The 22,861-nt window shown below is 43.7% G+C and overlaps 1 protein-coding gene across 1 annotated transcript in view; it reads right to left on the bottom strand.

The window, feature by feature from the left end:
- Positions 1-22,861, bottom strand: part of DHX32 (DEAH-box helicase 32 (putative)) — a 133,696-nt gene that overhangs the window by 95,344 nt on the left and 15,491 nt on the right. Inside the window, exon 2 of the mRNA XM_089669623.1 lies at positions 8,796-9,199. Within this exon, the coding sequence (XP_089525749.1) occupies positions 8,796-9,086 (291 nt within the window). The 5' untranslated portion in view covers positions 9,087-9,199. The remainder of the gene's footprint in view (positions 1-8,795; positions 9,200-22,861) is intronic.

Here is a 22,861-nt window from a genome sequence, read left to right as displayed (position 1 = left end):
CATATATATATATATACATACACACACACACACACACACACATATACACACACATACATATATATATATACAGTTGCAAGAAAAAGTATGTGAACCCCTTGGGATTCCGTGGAGTTTTGCATGAATTGGGCATAAAATGTGCTCTGAACGTCATCTACGTCACAACAATAGAAGAACACAGTCTGCTGAAAATAATAATACACAAACATTAGATGTTGCCATGGTTTAACTGCACATCACATGTAAACATTCACAGTGCAGGGAGGAAAAAGTATGTGAACCTTTGGACTTAATAACTGGTTGACCCTCCTTTGGCAGCAATAACCTCAACCAAACGTTTCCTGTAGTTGCAGATCAGACCTGCACAATGATCTGGAGTCAATTTGGACCACTCCTCTTCACAAAACTGTTTCAGTGTAGCAATATTCTTGGGATGTCTGGTGTGAATCGCTCTCTTAAGGTCATGCCACAGCATTTCAATCGGGTTGAGGTCAGGACTCTGACTGGGCCACTCCAGAAGGCGTATTCTGTGCTGTTGCAGCCATTGTTTTGTTGAATGACTTGTATGCTTTGGGTCATTGTCCTGTTGCATCACCCATCCTCTGCGGAGCTTCAGTTGGCGGACAGATGGTCGTACGTTTTCCTGCAAAATGTCTTGATAAACTCTGGAAATCATTTTCCCATCAATGACAACAATCCGTCCAGGCCCTGAGGCAGCAAAGCAGCCCCAAACCATGATGCTCCCTCCGCCATGTTTCACAGTGGGGATGAGGTTTTGATGTTGGTGTGCTGTGCCTTTTTTTCTCCACACATAGTGTTGTGTGTTCTTCCCAAACAACTCAATCTTGGTTTCATCTGTCCACAGTATATTTTGCCAGTAGTGCTGTGGAACATCCAGGTGCTCTTTTGCAAACTTCAAACGTGCTGCAATATTCTTTTTGGACAGCAATGGCTTCCTCCGTGGTGTCCTCCCATGTACTACATTCTTGTTTAATGTTTTCCTTATTGTAGATGTGTCAACAAAAATGTTAGCATGTGCCAGAGATTTCTGTAGGTCTTTAGCTGACACTCTGGGATTCTTCTTTACCTCATGCAGCATTCTGCGCTGTGCTCTTGCAGTCATTTTTACAGGACGACCACGTCTAGGGAGAGTAGCAACAGTGCTAAACTTTCTCCATTTGTAGACAGTCTGTCTTACCGTGGACACATGAACATCAAGGCTTTTGGAGATACTTTTGTAACCCTTTCCAGCTTCATGCAAGTCAACAATTTTTGATCGTAGGTCTTCTGAGAGCTCTTTTCTGCGAGGCATGGTTCACATCAGACAGTGCTTCTTGAAACCAGTCAACCCAAAACAGGTGTGTGTTTTTTAAGGGCAGGACAGCTGTCAGCAACACATCCAATATCATCACACTGATTGGAGTCAAGGTTGGCTCACTCCTGGCTCCAATGGGAGAAGTCATTAAGCTAGGGCCTCACATACTTTTTCCTCCCTGCACTGTGAATGTTTACATGTTATGTGCTATTAAACCATGGCAACATCTAATGTTTGTGTAGTATTATGTTCAGCAGACTGTGTTCTTCTATTGTTGTGACTTAGATGACGTTCAGAGCACATTTTATGCCCAATTCATGCAAAACTCCACGTAATCCCAAGGGGTTCACATACTTTTTCTTGCAACTGTGTATATATATATATATATATATATATATATATATATATATATATATACACACATACATACATACATACACACACACACACATACATATATATACACACACACACACACACACACACACACACACACACACACACACACACACACACACACAGAGAGCAATAACACAGCAAAGGGATAACAGAAAGGAATTTTGATAGATAAGGTACTTGCCAAAAGCTTTGGGGTAAGCAGTTTTCAAGTTCAGAGCAAAAGGGCCGTCTCCAAGAGTTGGTTCCAATGTTACAAGGGAGAATCTTCAACTCAGCTTAGCTTTTTCTAGGAACTCCACAGGGTGTCTCCCTGAAGCAGAGAACCAATCGCCTCATTTGGGGAGGGGGTTGAGTAGGTGGGAGCTCAGGCTATGACCAAAGCCTTCACAAATTATACTATTGGCCAATAACTTTTCCTAGGTACATATAACATTCTATCCATGAGTAGATTAATACCCAGAATCTTCTGCTGAACGTCTACATATGAAATATGATACCTGCTTGGATGGTTAAGGAGATATAATTTTCTGCTCTCCTGTATATGCCAGCTAGGGGGTGTAATATACCTGGCGACTTATCTTAAAGTGAGCTGTCTGAATATGTGGTCCCTGTTTATGTAATTATGTCCTATTTGAAGATATAAAATTATATGGAAAAGTGAGTTTTTAAATGTAAGTCTGTTTTTACAACTACCTGGAATGCCTTTGAGCTCAGTGAAGGACTTGGTTTATGGCTTTACGATATCCCAGATTGAGAAGTTAATAGACATCTAGGCCCCAGCTCGGTTGGAATTTTATAGCCCTGGAGCTCTCCCACTGGGGCCTGTTGCCTTTTTAACACAGACCACATTCCTGAGGGAGGGGGAAAATTGGAGGAGGAAGCCCGATTTGGAAAGAGAGATACAAGAAGGAGGGGTTTGGAGCAAAATGGATGACCGCGTCCATCTCTGTGTGCATGATTGCTACAGTGTTCTGTAGTCCTGTCCTAAGCCAACAACGCTGTGCCTTTGTTAGATGCCACACAGCGAGTGTGTGTTGTCACCTTAGTACAGAAACTTTGACACTGGCAGGATCACAGGGTGAAAATAATGAGGAAAGAGCTGCAAATGCAGCCACCACATCTAAGGAATGGTAAACTGCAGGATATTATATTTTTTTAAGATTAGATACACGTACAGAAACCTAATGGATCTAATCCCCCTTTTAGTTTAGCCCTTACTGAAATATATATACATAATTAAAGTACACCCGTATTTTCCCCATGCAGTACAGAGCCATAATTTCACTTTAAGTCCCCATTTTACACATAGTGGAAAAGAGCTTTTTTCACATGTATATGTGCGTCACACATAGGGCACCCCATTCACTTGAATAGGCTGCTGTATACGTGACATATGCACCAAAGAAGCTCATGTACCAAATTTTGGCACTGAACCAGGCGCCTTTGGCGACAGCATTTTGTTGTGCGATAAACAAGCTAAAATTGCACCACATATTGGCACCGCAAACATGTAGCGCATTTTTATTTTTCAAAGCAACCAAGTGTGAATGCAGCCTAATGGCAGCCCCACCAGGTTGCCTCCTTGGCATGGGCACCAAAGAAAAATTTGCATTTTACCAATGAACGCAAAGTGTTCTCTGTTTGGATGAGGTGGAAAGGCAGGGTGGTGAGGTCACAATCTCCACCTTGTCCAATCAGGGAATGCTTTGCATTAATTGAGAACATACAAAAAGCATTCTTTGAATGGCACCCATGCCTAGCAAGCAACCTCCTGTGTTCATAATGCAGGTGGGCAACCGCTCAGCAAGGGACCCGAAAGCTAGTAGAGATTACTGTAGTGACGGTACCTACTTCAGTGACTTCCAACTTCCACAGAGATCAGCCACGTATGGTATATACATAGTTATATTGGTTCAAGCTCAATGTAACTACCGTATTTTTCGCTCCATAAGACGCACCTGACCATAAGACGCACCTAGGTTTTACGACTGCGGACGTACTACAGGAGATGACCAGAGACTGAGGACATACTACAGGAGATGTAAAATGAAATAAAAAACAAGAAGCGCACCAGCCTTGCGCATTACCTCAGCGACCAAAATTTATTACTTGTAAAAAACATACTCACAAACAGCGAATAAAATCAGGCATGTAAGTCCTCTCAGGGACTTGAAGATAACATGAGTCCCATCAGGGGAATAGGTGTTCAGTACAGCTGACGCGTTTCGAAGGGAGTCCCTTCTTCCTCGCTGTTTGTGAGTATGTTTTTTACAAGTAATAAATTTTGGTCGCTGAGGTAATGCGCAAGGCTGGTGCGCTTCTTGTTTTTTATTTCATTTTACAGTGCTGATTGGGCTTCCCCAGCCTTGGTTTGGAGCTGCACAGCCCTTTATGCAGTGGTGTTCGTTCTCCCCAGGCCTGGTTCCATCTTGTGCCACCTGTCTGAGTCTTGGAGCGCAGGAGAATTCTTTTTCGTTATACTACAGGAGATGACCAGAGACTGCGGACATAGTACAGGAGATGACCAGAGACTGTGGACATAGTACAGGAGATGACCAGAGACTGCGGACATAGTACAGGAGATGACCAGAGACTGCGGACATAGTACAGGAGATGACCAGAGACTGCGGACATACTACAGGAGATGACCAAAGACTGCAGACATTTGGGGAGTGGAGGGGGAAGGGGGGGGGGATTAGCGAGTACCGAATTTGACAGGTACCCGCTACCACTTCCGCAGAGTTGCCCTCCTTCACCGTAGTCTTCTGGGACACGTGACCAGTCCCAGAAGCCTATGGGGCCATTCACAAAGCGCAGTGCTTCTTGCGCATGTGAAAGCCACAAGCTGTCACAGCCGGGTGCCCAAACTAAAGATGCCGGCGCCAGGGAGAGAAGACAGTGAGGACACCGCTGGACTGAGGAACAGGTAGGACCGTGGAGCAGGTTCTGCTGCACAGAAGAACTGAGTGGACGGCCCGGTATTCTAACACGGGGGAGACGACGGGGCAATACCAGGCCGCCGGCTCTATATTCGCTCCATAAGACGCACAGACATTTTCCCTTATTTTTTGGGGGGGGGAGTGCGTCTTATGGAGCAAAAAATACGGTATGTAAAAATATCCATACCTAGAATTCTTCTTAGACATAATTTATAAAGAAACTATTGATCGTATTGATCGGATACAATTACCTACACAGTCTATGTATACAAAACCCAGTACTGGCCTTACGTTTACAAACCTGTAACAAAGGTAAAAAAATGTTGTGCAAGAGGACAAATAACACTTAAGTTTTAAAGCATGCCAAGGGTCCATACTATAAACTTTGCAATCTACGTGACATCATGTGACTGGTTATGCATGATTCACAAGCAATAACTGTTCTGTTTATGCTTCTAAAAATATACATTCATAAGGCTATTATAGGTGACCAATTAGAAGGATCATACACAGATAAAAGCCGCATTTGCTGCTGGATAAATAAAGTTTTAAAAGTGACACTAAACTCTAGTTTAATAAACAAATCTCGGGAGGACATTACAAGGAGGCAGAAAAACAGAATAAGGAACAATTTCATAATAAAATAGATTACAGGGCCATTAATTAGTGGATGTGTATGGATTATTTTTGGAAAATACTTAGTGTCACTTTAAAGGATAAGTTTACCTTTGAACATGTTACACCCAGATTTAGGGTGGAACATGTAACATGTTCCAACTTCTGCCCCCTCTCCCCCCCCCTTCCCGTGACAGCAGAGGGGGATTCTCTCCCCGCACCTCCTGTAACATAGCCACATCATTCATTCACATATTTCTGTTAATGAATAAACTACAATTAGTGTTTTCCACCACAGCAGATTGACTTGGGATGCTGATGAGTAGTCCACTGACATGTCTTCTGGCTTTCAAAACAGAAAGCCTGTACAGAGACATGGGCTGGAAGCTGGAGGACACGTCTGCAGGAGCCTACATTGCACCTATGATCTACTGGTCACGGGTGCAATGCTTTCTATGATGAATGAACTTTTTTCTGGGAAAAAAAAAAAATATGCATGTATTATTTTTTTCTGTAAAGGAGAACTTAGCCTTTACTCTTCAGTGTACACAAATAGTAAATGAAACAAGGGTTTGTTCTAAAGGATAAGTCCACCTTTGGGAACATGTTACATGTTCCACCCATTTTTAGGGTGGAACATGTAACATGCTCCCAATGCTCCGTCTGACAGAAGTATGGGGAGAAGTTCCCCTATCTGTCCGATTTTAAAAAAGCGCGGCCGTGCGGGGCCACGTCGTTCATTCATAGTCTTCCGTGAATGAATGAACTGCAAGTCCCAACAGCCTTAGTGGCTGTTGGCTGGTAGTTTTCAATGAACTAACACGGCACTGTGGAGCGCTGCGGTAGTCAATTGAATCTTCATGTCAGTATATCTGCTTGGCCGTACATCTCACACAGGCAAGCAGATATACTCACAGGTCTGCAGGAGACCTGCATGGCATCAGTGATCTGCTGATCGCTGGTGCAATGCTTTACAGGCTCCTGCAAACAAAAAAATAAATGCACATTTTTTAACCTGCAAAAAATGTGCATTTATTATTTTTGTGTAAAAGATGAACTTATTCTTTAATTCTCTGGTGGTCAACCTGTGGCTTTTAGTACTTTCTGTGCAGCAACTTGGACCCTAGAAGTCATTGTGGGACCATTAATTTGTAAAGGGACTGCAATTGCAGTGATTTCTGACAGTTTCTTATAACCTTTACTTACTCACTGTCTCCTGCAGAATGTCTACAATCTGTAACCACACATGCAGCATGTCAGCAGTCTCTGACCATCTCTTATAACATGTACATGACTATATTCACGGTCTCATAGAACTTGTACTATTCTTTCCCAGAACACAAAACATTCAGTGAATAGATGACAGGCAGATGAATGACGGTATCTCCCTCCTCCAAATCACAGAACACTTTGTACATTGGGAAAGAATATTAAAAGTACTTTGAAAGGAGGAGACGGGTGGATGGCGCAGCTCTTTCGGACTCGCTGTTGCTGATGTTAATTCCAGAAGGGCTGGAAGATCAGTGCCATGCGGAGAACCCAGCAGGAGTGGGGAGAAGATTTCTACATCAAAGCAGCAGCCATTTGGACATTTATTTATTTTATTTATTTCAGGTACTTCTATAGTGCAGTCAATTTACGCAGTGCTTTCCATATATATTGTACATTCCCATCAGTCCCTAACCCTCAAGGGGCGTAGAATCTAAGGTTTCTAACTCACATTCATACATACACATACTAGGGCCAATTTAGACAGGAGCCAATTCACCTACCAGCATGTCTTTGGAGTGTGGGAGGAAACCCGAGTACCCGGAGGAAACCACACAGGCACAGGGAGAACATGCAAACTCCAGGCAGGTGGTGTTGTGGTTTGGATTCGAATCAACAACCCTAGTACTGCCAGGTGGAAGTGCTAACCACTTAGCTACTGTGCTGCTCACATGGGGCAAATGCCATTATAGGTAAAATAGGTCCCTGGTGCTGCCATTGCTAAGGCCTGAAAAACACTTAACATCCCAATAGATTGATTAAAATTGCATATGTATCAGTGAATACTATATGAAAAGCTGTCTGCTATTGATTGTGACAGACTGTCCAAATTCCATGACATATGCGACCCCTGGGTAACACACTACCTGTGAGCAACTTGTGGCCACTCTTTATTAAATGCTTGACCTTCATTTATTCAGAAACCTGGACCTCGGTGTCTTACCACTATCCTCTTTTCCCCCCCTCGTTTACCCCATATCCCCTTCGTTTTCCTTTTCGTACCAGTTTTGAGCCCTCTACCATCCCCTCCTGGTCTACGCAGACCCCCCCCATGACCAACCTTTATCCTGCCTGCCTTGAGCCCCCCTTTTTTGCCCTAATTTAGTTACCTTTACACCCCAAAAGCTGCAGAAAAACCACCTGAGCCTGAACCTGTGCTCTTTCCTTTAGGTTTTGTCAAACACAAACTGACTGAATGTACATATACCTCATTGGAACACTTTAACTGATCAACGTTGTCTTCTCAAATATATACAAGCACATATGTATTATGTTGTGACCCCTAAAAACTTTAAAGCAGACCTTCAACTTCTTTAAGCACTTTACACACTTTCTCCTCCCTCCTCTTGTTATGTATTGATAGAAAAGAAAAAAACATTTTTTCTAAAATGCTTTTGCAAGACCTTGCCCCATACTTTTATCTTTCTCTTCTAGGTAGAAAGGACAATCCCCTTGCCTGAAGTCTCCTGGGACATTCAGGTGATGCATCCCATGAGGCTTCAGGGCAATCTCTAACACACTGCATGCAGAGCCATAGGTCAGCAGGGGTTGGCTGCAAAAACACAGAAGAGACAGCCAGCCCCTGTTGATGTAAGAAGTGAAGATGGTGGCGTGAGGCACTGCATGAGCGGTGGGTTACTACAAACAATGCTTTTCTGTGAGTATATGTTTATTCAGGACAACTCTATGGTTAAGGTAAGAGGAAAGGAAAAAAAAATACAAGGAGGGGCAAAGCTCTTCTTTAATTAAAACTTTATAACAGAAGGAAAAAAATAGACCCAATGTAGCGAACGTGACTAAAAAGTGAACTACTGTGAGGGTTATTTATTAAAACTGGACAGTGCAAAATTTGGTGCAGCTTTCCACAGAAACCCATCGGCTTCCAGATTATATTGACAAAGCTTAATTGAACAAGCTGTAAAACTATTGGCTACCATGCACAGCTGCACTGGATCCTGAGTGCTCCAGTTTTAATAAATCTACCTCTCTGTGTGTATTGTCCAACCCCAGTCTTCCTTTCATCTCCAACCATCCCTAGAGAAATGACAGTTTCTAGTTGGATGCACACTTTGGCATACCACTTTTCCTAAGGCTTGTTGGAAGGCCCATCAGAACCATCATCAGGCAATTTGGGTCTATTGTTTGCAATTTTCAAAGAATTAGCTTTGAGATTTGTCTAAAAAGGTTGACAACTTTCCTTTTGTGCTCTAAACTTTTCAAAGCTGTAGAAATGAAGCACTGACAACCAGCAAACTTACTTGCGAACTTTTGCCACATTTGGCTCCTCCTGACACCACCACAATTTGGTTCTGCACCAAACTCTCCAGGAAGACATATTTGGTTTTCCAAATGGGCAGCTTTTCCCTCTGTTTCAGGAGCTCGTAAAACCGCGAGGAGTATGGCAAACCGTCAAAGGGGTTTAGCTCCAAGCCATCGAGCAGGCCTTCGTCCACATCGCTGGAGTCTGATGCATCAAGAAGACAACTCTTCTCCGGGGAAAAAGCTAGAAAGTCCCCGTCTCCTGGTGGTGTTCCAGGCACGAGAGCCATTACCGGACAGAAGAAATAGGATTTCCCATGAATCCAGCCGCTTTTCCACAAATCTCATCCACAAAGTTGCAATGCTGGATTTGAACAGCCACTGTGATACAGATTGCTCCGCACTGTCAACAAATCCAAACGTTAGAATTGCATAATTAGAAAAGTCTGGTTAAACATCAGCCAAAGCAGGTTATAAATACTTTGCAATGTTGTCTTTCCCAACTGCTTCATACAGACAATGATTAAGCAGAGTGCAGGCCGGCCCCATTACACGTGTCTGTATCCTGATTGACTACGAATACAAAGCTATGGGAGTGAAGTGATTGTGAGTGTAAGACGGGTCATGTGGTGACCTAATCCCACAACAATGGAGCTTACCCTGCACTGTAGGGAGTGAAAGGACAGGGAGAGCAATGCGTTACAAGCCACCAAATCACATCTGCTGGTCACAGCTCATAAAAGCGAAGGGACAGAACAAAAAGGAAAGAGTTAGAGCAAATGTTTGCAGAAAGTCATTCAACAAAAGAGTTTACTGTACTTTTAACTGCAAGATCAGAAGAATCTACAGCCAAAAAGAGAATTAGGACAACTGTATTATACATGATACCAACACAATCGCTGCACCTAGGATCTAATTTATTAAAGTTTATAGTCAGGTGCAGGGAGGTGATCGTGGGCCTGATATATAACAGCATGATCTGAACTTTTGTTAACTTCAAAGAAACAGTTGCATACAACCAATTGCATGTTTGTAGTTTGCACTACATTTTTTAAAAGCAAGTAAGGAACCTATTTTAAGGAGACCCTGTCACCAACTAAAAAGTAAAAGCTCTGAAAACAAGTATTTTTAAAAGCTTAACTGCAGTGTTTTCCATAAATCATGCTGTATGGACTCGCAATGTATTATTGAACTTGCTAGAAAAGTTGACTACTAAAGAAGAGTCAGTGCCGCAGCAAAGCCCCCTTTCTCTTTGCATATCATAGCCCTCTCCTCTTCTTGGTGGGAGTGTCTGATTACCATTTGTGCTGGCCCAGTTAATCCACCCTGCCTCACCTTCGTATATAATCTTTTCAATAGCTACCAGGGAAGAAGCAAAAAGGGGGGATACTATGGAGCAGCCTCCCTAAACCAGAGTTCTTTAAATCCCTGGGGTTTCTCCAGATCAGAGTTTTTCAATTGGATGCCATTGAAGTCATTTTTAACAACTTCCTTACCACCCTATAGCACAAGTACTGCTACAGGGCGGCAGGGATGCGCAAAATCATGTATATATGTGATTTTGTTTTTCCTGGTAGGGGATGCGCGTGCTACCTACTCGTGCAGCTATTGGCTCCTTTGCATGCAAATCACCGGGTCCCGGCCACCGATGCTCAGCCGAGACTCGGTGATCGTAGGCAGACCTAAGAGGGGAGAGGTCTGTATGTAAACAACACAGATCTCCTTTGCAACCTCTGTAGGGTCCAGATATCGCCTCATGCTACCAGTAGTGACACTGCCCCTAGCCAAATGCAAAACTGTCAGTAAAGATGAGTAGGGGAAAAAATGTCAGTGGCATCCACCTGTAAAACCATTCCTGTTTTGGAGGTCATCTCATTGTTGCCCATCTAGTGCACCTGTTAATTTCATTAACACCAAAGCAGCTGAAACTGACAACAACATTAAAAAAAAGCGTTCCTTTAATTACTTTGAGGTGTGTGTGTGTGTGTGTGTGTGTGTGTGTGTACACATATATACATACATATACACACACACATTGCCAAAAGTATTGGGACACCTGCCTTTACACGCACGTGAACTTTTTTTTTTTTACCCAGAATACTACTGAATAAAAAAATATAAAACAGAACTTTAACAGTAAAAATAATTGTGTGACAGAGTATACAGGAATGGTAGGCAACCATTAAACAACCAAAGAAAATTAACATTGCGTCAATGTAGAAAAAACACCAAATATGACATGGAGAGAAGGACCTGTGCAAATTATATAGTTATGTAGTTATTTACTACAGGGGCGGTGCGGCCAGTAACTACGTCCTGGGGTAACAGACCTATCTCATCTAGGTGCTAGTCTCTTTAGATTGCAACCAACAATCCCAAATTTTATTATATTTGTTGGGACATCCTCTATTAACATATATCAATTTCTTCAAGGGTAGGGTGTTGTTAATATCTGCCTTCCACTCCTCCAGAGTTGGAGGAAGTGTCTGCATCCAATGACGGGCTACCAATTTCCTGGCACTAAATAAAGTTTCATGTAAAAAATTAGTCAAATGCCTGTCAGCTTCTGAGGTGGGGAATATTCCCAACAGACTTTGGGTCCAAGGGTACAGGAGAACCCATATAATCTTGCAAAAATTGGACTACCTGAGCCCAAAATCCATTAATCCGTGAGCATTGCCAAATCAAATGGAAAAACGTGCCCCGGGACACATGGCATTTCGGACAATAGGGGTTCCTGTCAGTTCCAAACTGTGCTAAATGAGTTGTAGTGAGATATGCCCAATGCATCATATAGAGTTGGGAAAGGCTGTCTGGAAATTTAGGGGAAACTGGCTCACAGTTATCTAGGATTTCCTCCCATTCCTCATCATCAATAACCCCAATGTCTGTCACCCATCTAGAGTTAAGAGATTAGGCCACATCAGATGCCTCTGGGGTAAGCAAAAGGTCATATAAAGAAGAAATCAATTTATGGGGCACTTCTCCATATATCGCATCCAATAACGACAGTGGCGTGGGAAGCCGTTAGGGAATTGGAACACTAGGACATGTAGTACCTGAATGTAACGGAACAACATAAAATTTGGGGAGAAAACTCCATCTTCAAGACCTCAAAAGACTTTAATGCCCCATTTAATAATACATGGGAGAGAAGGTATACACCTCTAGAAGTCCAAAACTTGTGGTCAGGAATAGTGAAGTTCAGGCAACAGTCGGTTAGACCAAAGTGGGGTATCTATATGAAATTGTGGGGCTTTAATCTTGGAGGTGGAGAGACCCCAAATTCTCCGGAAATGAAAGGCCATTTCTTTGATTAAGGGCTGTGGGGTAGGTCCCCGAACACCTCTAACAATATCACAAAATGGATACATCTCAGGCGGAATTTCCGGGTCAGATACTAAAGCGGAGAACCTTGCTCTTTCAGTCTTATCGATATGATATAGGTGGGAAAGTTGGGCTGCCAAGTAATAGAGACCAAAATCTGGAAGGGCGATACCCACCAGAGTAGTAGGGTTTTTTTAGGACACGCCAAGCCAGTTTATGTTTACCCCAGACAAAAGATTTTAGGATCGTGTCCATAGCCTTAAAATACCGTAGTGGGATATATACCGTGGAGTGCCAAAGTATGTAAAGAATTTTTGGATAGTAAGATAATTTTATTAACCTAATTCTGCTTATCACCCCAAGTGGCAATTTGGCCCAAATTTGAGATTTGGCTTTAATAAGGGAAAAATGGGGTTCAACATTTAGGGCAATATATTCAGCAGGTAATCTAGATACTTGTATACCCAAATATTTGATGGTAGTAATGCGCACTAATGGCGCAGGGACTGGAGTATCAGGAAGGGGAAAGGAATCAGGGAGAATTTGAGATTTATCCCAATTAATTTTAAGGAAAAAAAACAAAACAAATTGTTCTATAGTGGTGTAAAGTCCGCAACAAAGACGGGCCAGAATAGGCTAGGTACACAGTCAGGTCCATAAGTATTGGGACATCGACACAATTCTAACATTTTTGGCTCTATACACCACCACAATGGATTTAAAATGAAAAGAACAAGAAGTGCTTTAACTGCAGACTGTCAGCTTTAATTTGAGGGTATTTACATCCAAATCAGGTGAACGGTGTAGGAATTACAACAGTTTGCATATGTGCCTCCCACTTGTTAAGGGACCAAAAGTAATGGGACAATTTGCTTCTCAGCTGTTCCATGGCCAGGTGTGTGTTATTCCCTCATTATCCCAATTACAATGAGCAGATAAAAGGTCCAGAGTTCATTTCAAGTGTGCTATTTGCATTTGGAATCTGTTGCGGTCAACTCTCAAGATGAGATCCAAAGAGCTGTCACTATCAGTGAAGCAAGCCATCATTAGGCTGAAAAAACAAAACAAACCCATCAGAGAGATAGCAAAAACATTAGGTGTGGCCAAAACAACTGTTTGGAACATTCCTAGTATCACATCATCAGCATAAAGTTCAATCTTTTCAACTAGATCTCCTGTGTAGTCCACGCACTCCATGTGCCAATCAGATTTTAATGGCTAGGGGTTCATCTCTTATTCATCCCAAAAGGTGTTCTATCGGGTTGAGGTCAGGACTCTGTGCAGGCCAGTCAAGTTCCTCCACCCCAAACTGGCTCCTCCATGTCTTTATGGACCTTGCTTTGTGCACCAGTACACAGTCATGTTGGAACAGGATGGGGCCATCCCAAAACTGTTGCCACAATGTTGGGAGCATGAAATTGTCTAAAATGTCTAGGTATGCTGACACCTTAAGCGTTCCCTTCACTGGAACTAAGGGGCCAAGCCCAACCCCTGAAAAACAACCCCACAACATAATCCCCCCTCCACCAAACTTTACACAATGCAGTCAGGCAAGTACTGTTGTCCTGGCAACCATCAAACCCAGATACGTCCATTGGATTGCCAGACAGAGAAGAGCGATTCATCACTCCAGAGAACAATGTCTCCACTGCTCTAGAGTCCAGTGGCGGCGTGCTTTACACCACTGCATCTGCCGCTTTGCATTACACTTGGTGATTTAAGGCTTGGATGCAGCTGCTCGGCCATAGAAACCCATTCCATGAAGCTCTCTACACACTGTTGTTCTAATCTGAAGACCACATGAAGTTTGGAGGTCTAGTGTATACTGAAAGGAAGAAGCAATGAACTACCACGGCGCTCCACAGTGTCGTGGTAGTTCATTGAAAACTACAAGCCAACTTGTAGTTCATTAATTCACAGAGCACTATGTGCTTTTTAAAAAAAATTGTGACAGCTAGCAAGGAAGAGAAGATCCCCGCTAGCTTTCACGGGAACGTGAAGCGGGGAGGAGCGGGGGCAGGTTTTTTCATAACATGTTGCATGTTACACCCTAAATATGGGTGTAACATGTTACGAAAGGTGAACTTATCCTTTACCAACGCATTGGCACTACTGTCTCTTTGGTAACTGCTATGTTAGTTTTTTATGTCTCTGTTATGGACCCCCTGGTGTACTCTAGCAGTCCCCAGGACAGGATTCCCCAGGGCGCGGAGTCTAAGCCCCAGTCCGCTTGTTCACCAGAGCCCCTGATGGTGGGGATGGGCTTGGAGCGGACAGTGACCAGGTCGCGGCCCCTGAGTATACCCACCTGAGGTAGAGGAATCACCAGAGGTAATGACAGGTAGAGAGCCTGACGTGAAGAGGCAGACAGGTCTGGAGAGTAGCAGCTAATCCGTGCGGGTCAGATGGATGGCTGAGCAATAGCGTGGTCAAACGGGCCAGGTTGGTAACAGAGGGGTCAGCGTGGTACAAGGCAGCAGGCAGAAGAATAGTCAGGTCACTCGCCGGGGTCGGTACCAGTATTTCAGATCAGGTAGGGATATCCAAAAGAGAGGTCAAACTTAGCCAGGGGTCAGAGCAGGAGAAGTCAGCAGAGGTCAGGTCCAGGCAGGTCAGCAACGAATCTCAAACAACGGGAACACAGGAACCAGATCAGACCATACGGCAACTTGTGTCTGTGCAGGGCTGATTTAAGTAGCCCGCCCTGCACCTGACAGGTGCAGCCTAGGTCCTAGTGCCTGCCCAGCACCGTCATAGGCGACGGGTGCGCCTGGGTCCTAGTGCCCTGATGCCTGCATGTCTTGACAGACACCTACGCATGTGCAGACACATGCGTCGCGATGGTCCCCGACAGTCTCTGTGCTCCAGCTGGGGAGATCCACTCATCAGTTGCCCTTTTTACCATTCCACTAAATCCAGAACAAAAATTGAGGGGACCTCTATTCTACTGATCCTGGTGGCTACCTGGGATTTCCCCTCAATTTCTGTGGTGGTAGCCAATTGTCTACGGGAGTGAAATTGAAGAGAAATCTCTCCATATGGACATAGGTGACAAAAGTGCTGGGTTATGTTAATCTGACCCTCATGGAAATGGAGAAATATGTTTTTTGACTGTTCTTATAACTTAAACACATTTCTAAAAGCACTAGCTATATGTTTATAGCTTAAATATTGATATTTGCACATTTTACGTACTTTTTTGAAGAGCCAGTAAACAAAGTGGGGCTCGGTCAGTAAATTTAATAATTTTTGCCCCCCCCCCCCAAAAAGGGGGTGCTATTTGTAAATTTTGGGGGGGGGGTTAGCAACACTGCCCACACCTCCTGGCTTTCTCCTCTCTGCTGCAGTCACTAGTTCTGTAGGGACAGAATTTGTGCTGGGGGGAAATTTGCTAGGAGGGTGACTTTAGGAGAAGGCTGTGCTAGAAGGGAGATTGGGGGGCGGGGGCAGGGGTGGACTGACCATTCGATAACTCGGGCACTGCCCGAGAGCCCAGGGTCAGTAGGGGGCTCCATGAAATGCCCCTGGTACCTTTTATAGGCTTTTTTTAAAGTGTGGGCAAGGACACAGGGGCCCCATAATCCCCTATTGCCCGGGGCCCCATAAGTTGTCAGTCCGCCCCTGGGCAAGGGGATATGCTAGGAAGGGGGATTTGTGGAGGTTTGTGCTGCGAGGGGATATTTGTTCTAGGAGTGGGGATTTTTGGGGAGAAAATTTACAATGTACAGATCACTAAACTCTGCCTCATAGACAACATTTTAGGGATTGTTCACACCAGGTGTAATAAAGTGCGAAATTGTGCATTTTCCCATATTAATTCTTAATGACACCCCCACACATCTAGCAAGTGCGTGTAAGTTCATGCCTGATGATATGCATGGTACCATAACAATTATAAAAATTCTGGCACCGTTTTGAATGTTTCACATAGAGAAGCTCAATAAAAATGTGATGTGTGGGAGCGCGTAAGCTCGGATGCACATCCTAGTGTGAACGAGCCCTCAGACTGGTGTGCCCTGGGAATATGCGCAATTCTAAAGGGTACCTTGACTGAAAAAAGGTTGATAAACACTGCTCTAGATAATGCGAAGGGTTTCTTGAGCAATGAGCAATTTTTGACTCTGAGATAAGTAACCAATAATCTTTTAAGATTTCTGTAGGGGAGGGGAACTTCTTCCCAATGACCAATAATCCTGATCACCAATGTAAAACATTTATCACCGCTGACAACCAGTGTAACAAAGTCCTTCTCCCACTGACCACAGTCCTTATTCTTTTATTCAGTCCTTGATATCTCAGTTTACTAATTACGCTAAAGTATTGTGAGCTGAAGAGATCGAAATCATCATCAGGAGTTCACTGAGATCTAAAAAGTTAATTCAAAGGTTTCTCTATGTTAAAGAGGTTGAGAAAGGATGCTACAGAGTGTTAATTGAGTGACAGCTCCGACACTGCAGCCAAGATGATGGTACCCATCAGCAATCTCAGGTCTTTGGATGTCTACACAAATTAAATGCACATATAATCTTATGGAAATATTGTTGTTGAAATCAATTCTCTGACGACAGTATTTGGCTTCTAGGTATGTCTCTGAAAAAAAGTCCATCTAAACCCCTTCCAGCCCCAAGTCCAATCGCTAACAAACTCGTGCAGACTCCACCTCCACAACATCGCCAAAATCCGCACGTTCCTAACCCCAGAAACCACTAAACAGCTCATCCACTCCCTCATCATATCACGACTCAACTACTGCAACTCCCTCCTCACTGGCCTGCCTCGCCGCTGGCTATCCCCGCTTCAGTCGATCCTGAATACGGCTGCCAGACTCATTCACCTTTCCAACCGCTTAGTTTCCGCCACCCCCCTCTGCCAATCCCTCCACTGGCTTCCGATTGCCCAACGGATCAAATTCAAAATCCTAACACTGACGTACAAAGCTGTCCACCACACTGCCCCGAACTACATCACTGACCTAATATCCAAGTACCACCCAACACGCACACTCTGCTCCTCACAAGACCTCCTTCTCTCTAGTTCTCTGGTCTCCTCCTCCCATGCCCGCCTCCAGGACTTCTCCAGGGCATCACCCATCTTCTGGAACTCCCTACCCCAATCCATCAGACTATCACCTACTCTCCTCTCCTTTAGGCGCACCCTGAAAACACACCTCTTCAGGGAATCCTACCCCACCCCCTGCTAATTGCCGATCTCCTCCACTCTTCCTACCACTCCATCCCCCACAGCTATTTCCTCCTGTACCACTATCCCCTCCCTCCTAGATTGTAAGCTCCAAGGAGCAGGGCCCTCAAACCCTCGTGTATCACATTGTATTGTTATTGTACTGTCTCATGTATTGTCTCCCTTTGCAATGTACAGCGCTGAGCGAACTGTTGGCGCTTTATAAATACTGTATAATAATAAACCCTCAAAAATATTAATATATTGCAGCTTACCAGTTTTTACATGTGGTGGCTGCATTACTTTTTTCCTAGGTCTTGATTATCTTTATTTTCAACTGGTGATTCTGTCAGCAGAGTGACAATGGTTATTAATGAGGAGCAACGTCGTCATCCTAGGACAGGACTACAAAACACCTACTGAAAATAGGGGGAAGGTGTTCTGTAGTTTACAAAAAAGGCTGAGAATGATGTAAACTAAAAACAGCCAGCACAGGCAGAGAGCACGGGAAGTTATCTCACAAGCTTTCTGGCGGGAGCAACAGGTACCGATATAATTTTTTGCACTTATCCAACAGATATAACATACAGCTTTCAATAGTATATTTAAGGGTAAGGTTAGACCGATATGCCTCTAAAAAGCAATCTGCCTTTGGATCGCTTTTCACAGGTATTTGACAGGTGGGGAAGAAACAATATGTAATTTTTACTCTAAGTGCAGCATCAAAATGCATTGCATTCGATTGCAAGGAGTTTCTGCCAAGTCCCCATTTGCTTGAATAGGTCACAACTGGGTTTTCATGGGGTTACTGCCCATGGAGCGCAATATGAGCGATATTAGATGGCAGGGGGATATACAATTAATTACAGGTTTAAAGACTATGTTACCTTAACATTTCAGGAATTTCATATTCCTGATATGTCTGTTGTACCATTTACTTCTGTTAAAAAGTATCCTTTTCTCTTAGTATTTCTTCCTTTGTGTGAAATATCTGGTGATCCTGCTAGTCCCTCTGCTTTCTTTTTGCAAACTCACCACAATAGGCATGAGAGCACATCCATCCCAGTGTGATAATTTTTCTGTCAGTGCTAGAAAAACAGCTTGTCCTCCCATGGCCAACACTTCTGCTGACACCTCAATTTCCCCTCCCTTGCTGTGTCATTCACTGGGAAGATCAGTATACAGCTGTTTCTCCACCTCTCTAAGCCCCTTTTGCAGATCATGATATCACTTATAAAGAAAGAAAAAAAAAAAAAGTAAATTAAATTTCTATTGTTTACATACAGACCTCTTCCCTGTCAGTGTTTCTCAGCAATCGCCGGGGTCCAGTGGGGAATCTCTGTCTGGGACCCGGTGATCGCCCCCTACTCGGAAATGCAAAATCATGTATACACGTGATTTTGAGCAGCCTTGCCGCTCTGTAACAGTAGCTTTGCTATAGGGCGGTAGGGAAGCGATTAAAGCTGAATAACAAGCAAAGTAAAAAAAAAACAAAAAAAAACCCCACCAAATTCATACAGGTATTGTTTAGATTATTCAGTGTATTTATCAAAACAACTTTAAAGTGGTTCCAAAGGTAGAAGATTTTTTTACCTTAATGCATGAAGGTAATAAAGCTTTCTATGTGCAGCTCTCCTCCAGCGCCCCACTATATTTACCTAAGCCTGATCTCGATCCAGTGCTGTGCTTCATTCTCTCTCCTCACTGGCTCAGAGGCAGCAGTTGGAGACAATGGCTCTTGCTGCTGTCAATCAGCCATTGGACAGGGGAATGGAGCCTGGACCACTGGTGGGGGACTGGGGGAAGAGAATCCGGGCTGCTCTGTGTAAAATCATTACGGAGCAGGTATGTTAACATGTTTGTGATTTATTTTAATCATCTTTTTCCCTTTACAACTACTTTAACCCTTTGGTGCTGGTCGGCTCCCAGCCCTTTAAAGGTTCTAAAAGCCAGGAGATGGAGGTGTGCCTTTGGGTCATGTGACCGCTGTGATAGGCTGTCACAGTGGTCACATGATTGGAAAGCTACTGATCGCAAGTATGCATCGGGAGCTTACCGATCACTGCCGGCTACTCTGCTGAGAGCGTTCAGGGAGAGCGTTCTCAGCACAGTAAGGAGTGTTAACAGGGTCACATATGTGCGGCCATACAAGGCCCACATGTTCTTTTATCTTTAAAGTAGAATTGAACTCAGAGAGATGCTTCTCCCTGCCTTTCAGCTGTAATCAACACTCAGCAGTGCATGTGCATCTCCGTGAACATTTATGGCACACCCTGTGTGTCGTGATGATGCGACTCCCATGTGCATTCCTGGAAGTGACATCATCACAGCATGGCCATTGAAGTGGTCGAGCACATGGAACCCAGCAGGAAGACCAGGAGAAGATGGAAGGGCCCATGATAGTGCTGACAGCAGGAAGACCAGGAGAAGATGGAAGGGCCCATGATAGTGCTGACAGCAGGGAGCTGGAGGACATCATTTGACAAGCAAGTCTGCCATAGTGTGCTAATATGTGGTGCATACTCCTAGGGGGCCCATTTAATAAAAACAAAAGAGAAAAATTCCATCTCAACTCATGGTCAACCCATCCCCTGCCTCCATTCTCGCCTAAGCAGGAATGAGGTATTCGTCTCCCCCTGCAACCTCCTGAGATAAACACACCACAAGTCCCAAGAGGCTGCAGGCTTCCCAACAGTAGAAGACACATTGGGCACCACATCATCAGGGGTCTGGCTGCAGGAACCAAGAGGAGACACCCGGCTCCAGATCACGTACAAGAAGATGGTGGTGCAGGTTGTGCCCTGGAATAAAGAAATGGTGTGAAGGAACAGGACTACGCTGAATCCACTGGGCTTGTAAGTATATTTATCCAGCATAGAAACAACAGCAAAAATAAAGGGCTCTGGAACTGTCATTGTTTGTGAGGGTAACTCAGTAATTAAATTCAGATCTCTAGGCTAGCTCTGCTGTTTGGCACAGCTGGGTTGTTCTCAGGACTGGATGGACACAAATACGAATCCCTTGACAGGTAAAACAGCTCCCATATATGTATTTTATCTCCGTTTTATTTAGGGTTGTTTGTCTGGAGTTTAGGTTTAAGTTGACAAGAGGGAGAGTAATTACAGATTTTCTTTAATTACTAACTAATCATTCCAGAAAATGGAGCGGTCCCTTGATCGCATTTGCGCAGCATCATACCATTAGCGGAGCTGGGAAAAGACATCATGGCATGTCCCAGAGACATTGCAATCTGCATGAGCAGGTTGCTTAGATGTTCTTTGCGTTCTCGGCAGGATCTGTCTGTCTTTATCAGTCATTAATGATAAAGTAAACACTAAAAACACTAACCCGATCAGAACAAGGAAGCAGAGCCACACGCACGCCCAGTCCTATGCAGCCTTTTATCGGTTTTCCATTCACATCTCTCACCATCTCTTTCTAATCCATCTCAGAGGTAATTTGGCTTCTACTGAGTGAGAGGTCAGTGTAGAGGGATGGGCAGTGCACACAGGCTGAACGGAGGTCTGAACAGATGTCAATGTCTTTGTTGTACTGTTCTACGCACGAATTCCGCCGAGACTACAACTAAGACAAAACTCAAGGGCAATTAGTGGTTTCATCGCCAGCTGTCTTTCATGGCTGCACAGTCCCAATGACCTTCAATTCAACAACGGTCTTGTCAGCTGGATGTCTCTAGTGATATACAACAGACCTAGATCACCCCAAAAGAGCATGGGTGAAATGATTGTTCGTTCCACGGTGATCAGACGATTTTTACTTTAAAGCAAACCTGTTGCTCTGAGTCACAGCTAGAAATGAAGGCTAGGCTTTGTCAGGACTGACATCAGTTTAAAATCTGTCGCTGCAGGGCTTGCCCGGGAACACCAAAAACCTGGGGGAACCTGTAGTATGCAGTTTAGATAAGGAAACGCTGAGTAAAATCCACAGTACATCCCAATTTAGTGCAGGGCACCTCAAAACAGGTAGCGGAGGCCCCCTTTTACGTTGTAGTACGTTCCTCAAAGCCAACTTTGCCAAATGTTTTAAGACTCCTGGAATACCCTACAGCAATGAGAGACAAGGCTACTGTTACAGTTTAAATAAAACGGGCACACAGCTATCCCAGAGAAAGAAGCTGTGCTATTAAAAAAATTAAGTGTAGCGATTCCGATTCTTAAGCTAGCCATACACATGGAACAAGAGAAGACAACTGATTCCTTCTTCCACCCTAAACAGTATGGATAGAGTAAAGGTTTCTTATGTCTAATCAATGGAAATGCAAAAGCCCCTTGATGCAGTTTAGATGGAGGTCAAATGCAGGTCAGGAGGAGGCCAAATATAGTTCAAAAGAAAGCGAATAAGCAGGTCAAAAGGAGATCAAATGCAGGTCAACAGAGAAGCCAGATTGCAGGTAAAAAAAAAAAGTCAAATGTGGTCAAAAAAGTCAAATGCAGGCCAGAAGGAGTTGAAATGCAGGCCAAGAAAAATGCGGAATGCATGTCAATTAAGAAGTCAAATGCAGGTCAGAAGTAGGTCAAACGTAGGTCATATGGAGGTAAAAAAAAGCGGCCAAATGCAGGTAAAAAAAAAAAAAAAAAAGTTAAATGCAGATCAAGAAAGAAGCAAAATTCAGGTAAAAGAGTCAAATGCAAATAAGGAGAGAAAATGCAGGTCAGGAAGGAGGCCAAATGCAGGTTAAGAAGGAGGCCAAATGCAGGTAAAAAGAATTCAAATGCAAAGCAGAAGGAAGCTAAATGCAGGTCAAGAATGAAGCCAAATGCAGATCAAAAAAAAGTCAAATGCAGGTCGGAAGTAGGCCAAAAACAGGTTAGATGGAAGGTAAATGCGGGTCAAAAAAGATGCAAAATGCAGGTCAAAAAGAAGTCAAATGCAGGTCCAAAGGTGGTCAAATACAGATTGGTCAGAAGGAGGCCAAATCAGAATGAGGTCAAATGCAAGTCAAAAGCACAAGTGAAAGAAGAAGTTTTCCAAACTAATGTCAAATCCAAGCAGCTGAAAACACGCTACATTTGCCCATCAACACAAGCCCCTATTAGGTCATTACTCACATCTCACTTTCACTTAAGCGAGAGAAACATGGAGAAAAATGTATCACCCATCGGCGTTGCAGATGATCGAGGGCACGCGCTGTCGTTTGCCTCCTTACGGCACTAGCACTAGATTTTAGACTTTTACATATTTCAAAGCCCCTGCATTAATTTTAAATGGTTGCTGCACTCTTAAAAGCCTGTGCATACTTCCCAATATTCCACGCACTTTTGGAAGTTTAAATAGGCTAGGATTTATTAAAGCCTGTGCTTTTCCATTACCGTGTCACCAGTTTAAATTGAATTTTAAGGCTGGTGGATGGAAGATGGAAAGCTTTTAAATTGAGATGTAATACCAAGCAAGTTGAAGAAAAGAATAGAGTTATGGTAGTATATCGGGGTGAGCACCGTAACTGTTACGACTCTTCTACTTTCCCAAGTAGAAAAAGCACCGCTAACATGACAGAACACAACAAGCTATTATTTTACACTTTGGAGGTATTAGGCTACAT

This window comes from Staurois parvus, unplaced genomic scaffold, assembly GCF_062004578.1.
Source record: "Staurois parvus isolate SC_StPar_1 unplaced genomic scaffold, SC_StPar_1.0 ptg000009l, whole genome shotgun sequence".
NCBI classification, from domain to species: domain Eukaryota; kingdom Metazoa; phylum Chordata; class Amphibia; order Anura; family Ranidae; genus Staurois; species Staurois parvus.
This window is presented reverse-complemented; position numbering and strand designations above follow the sequence as displayed.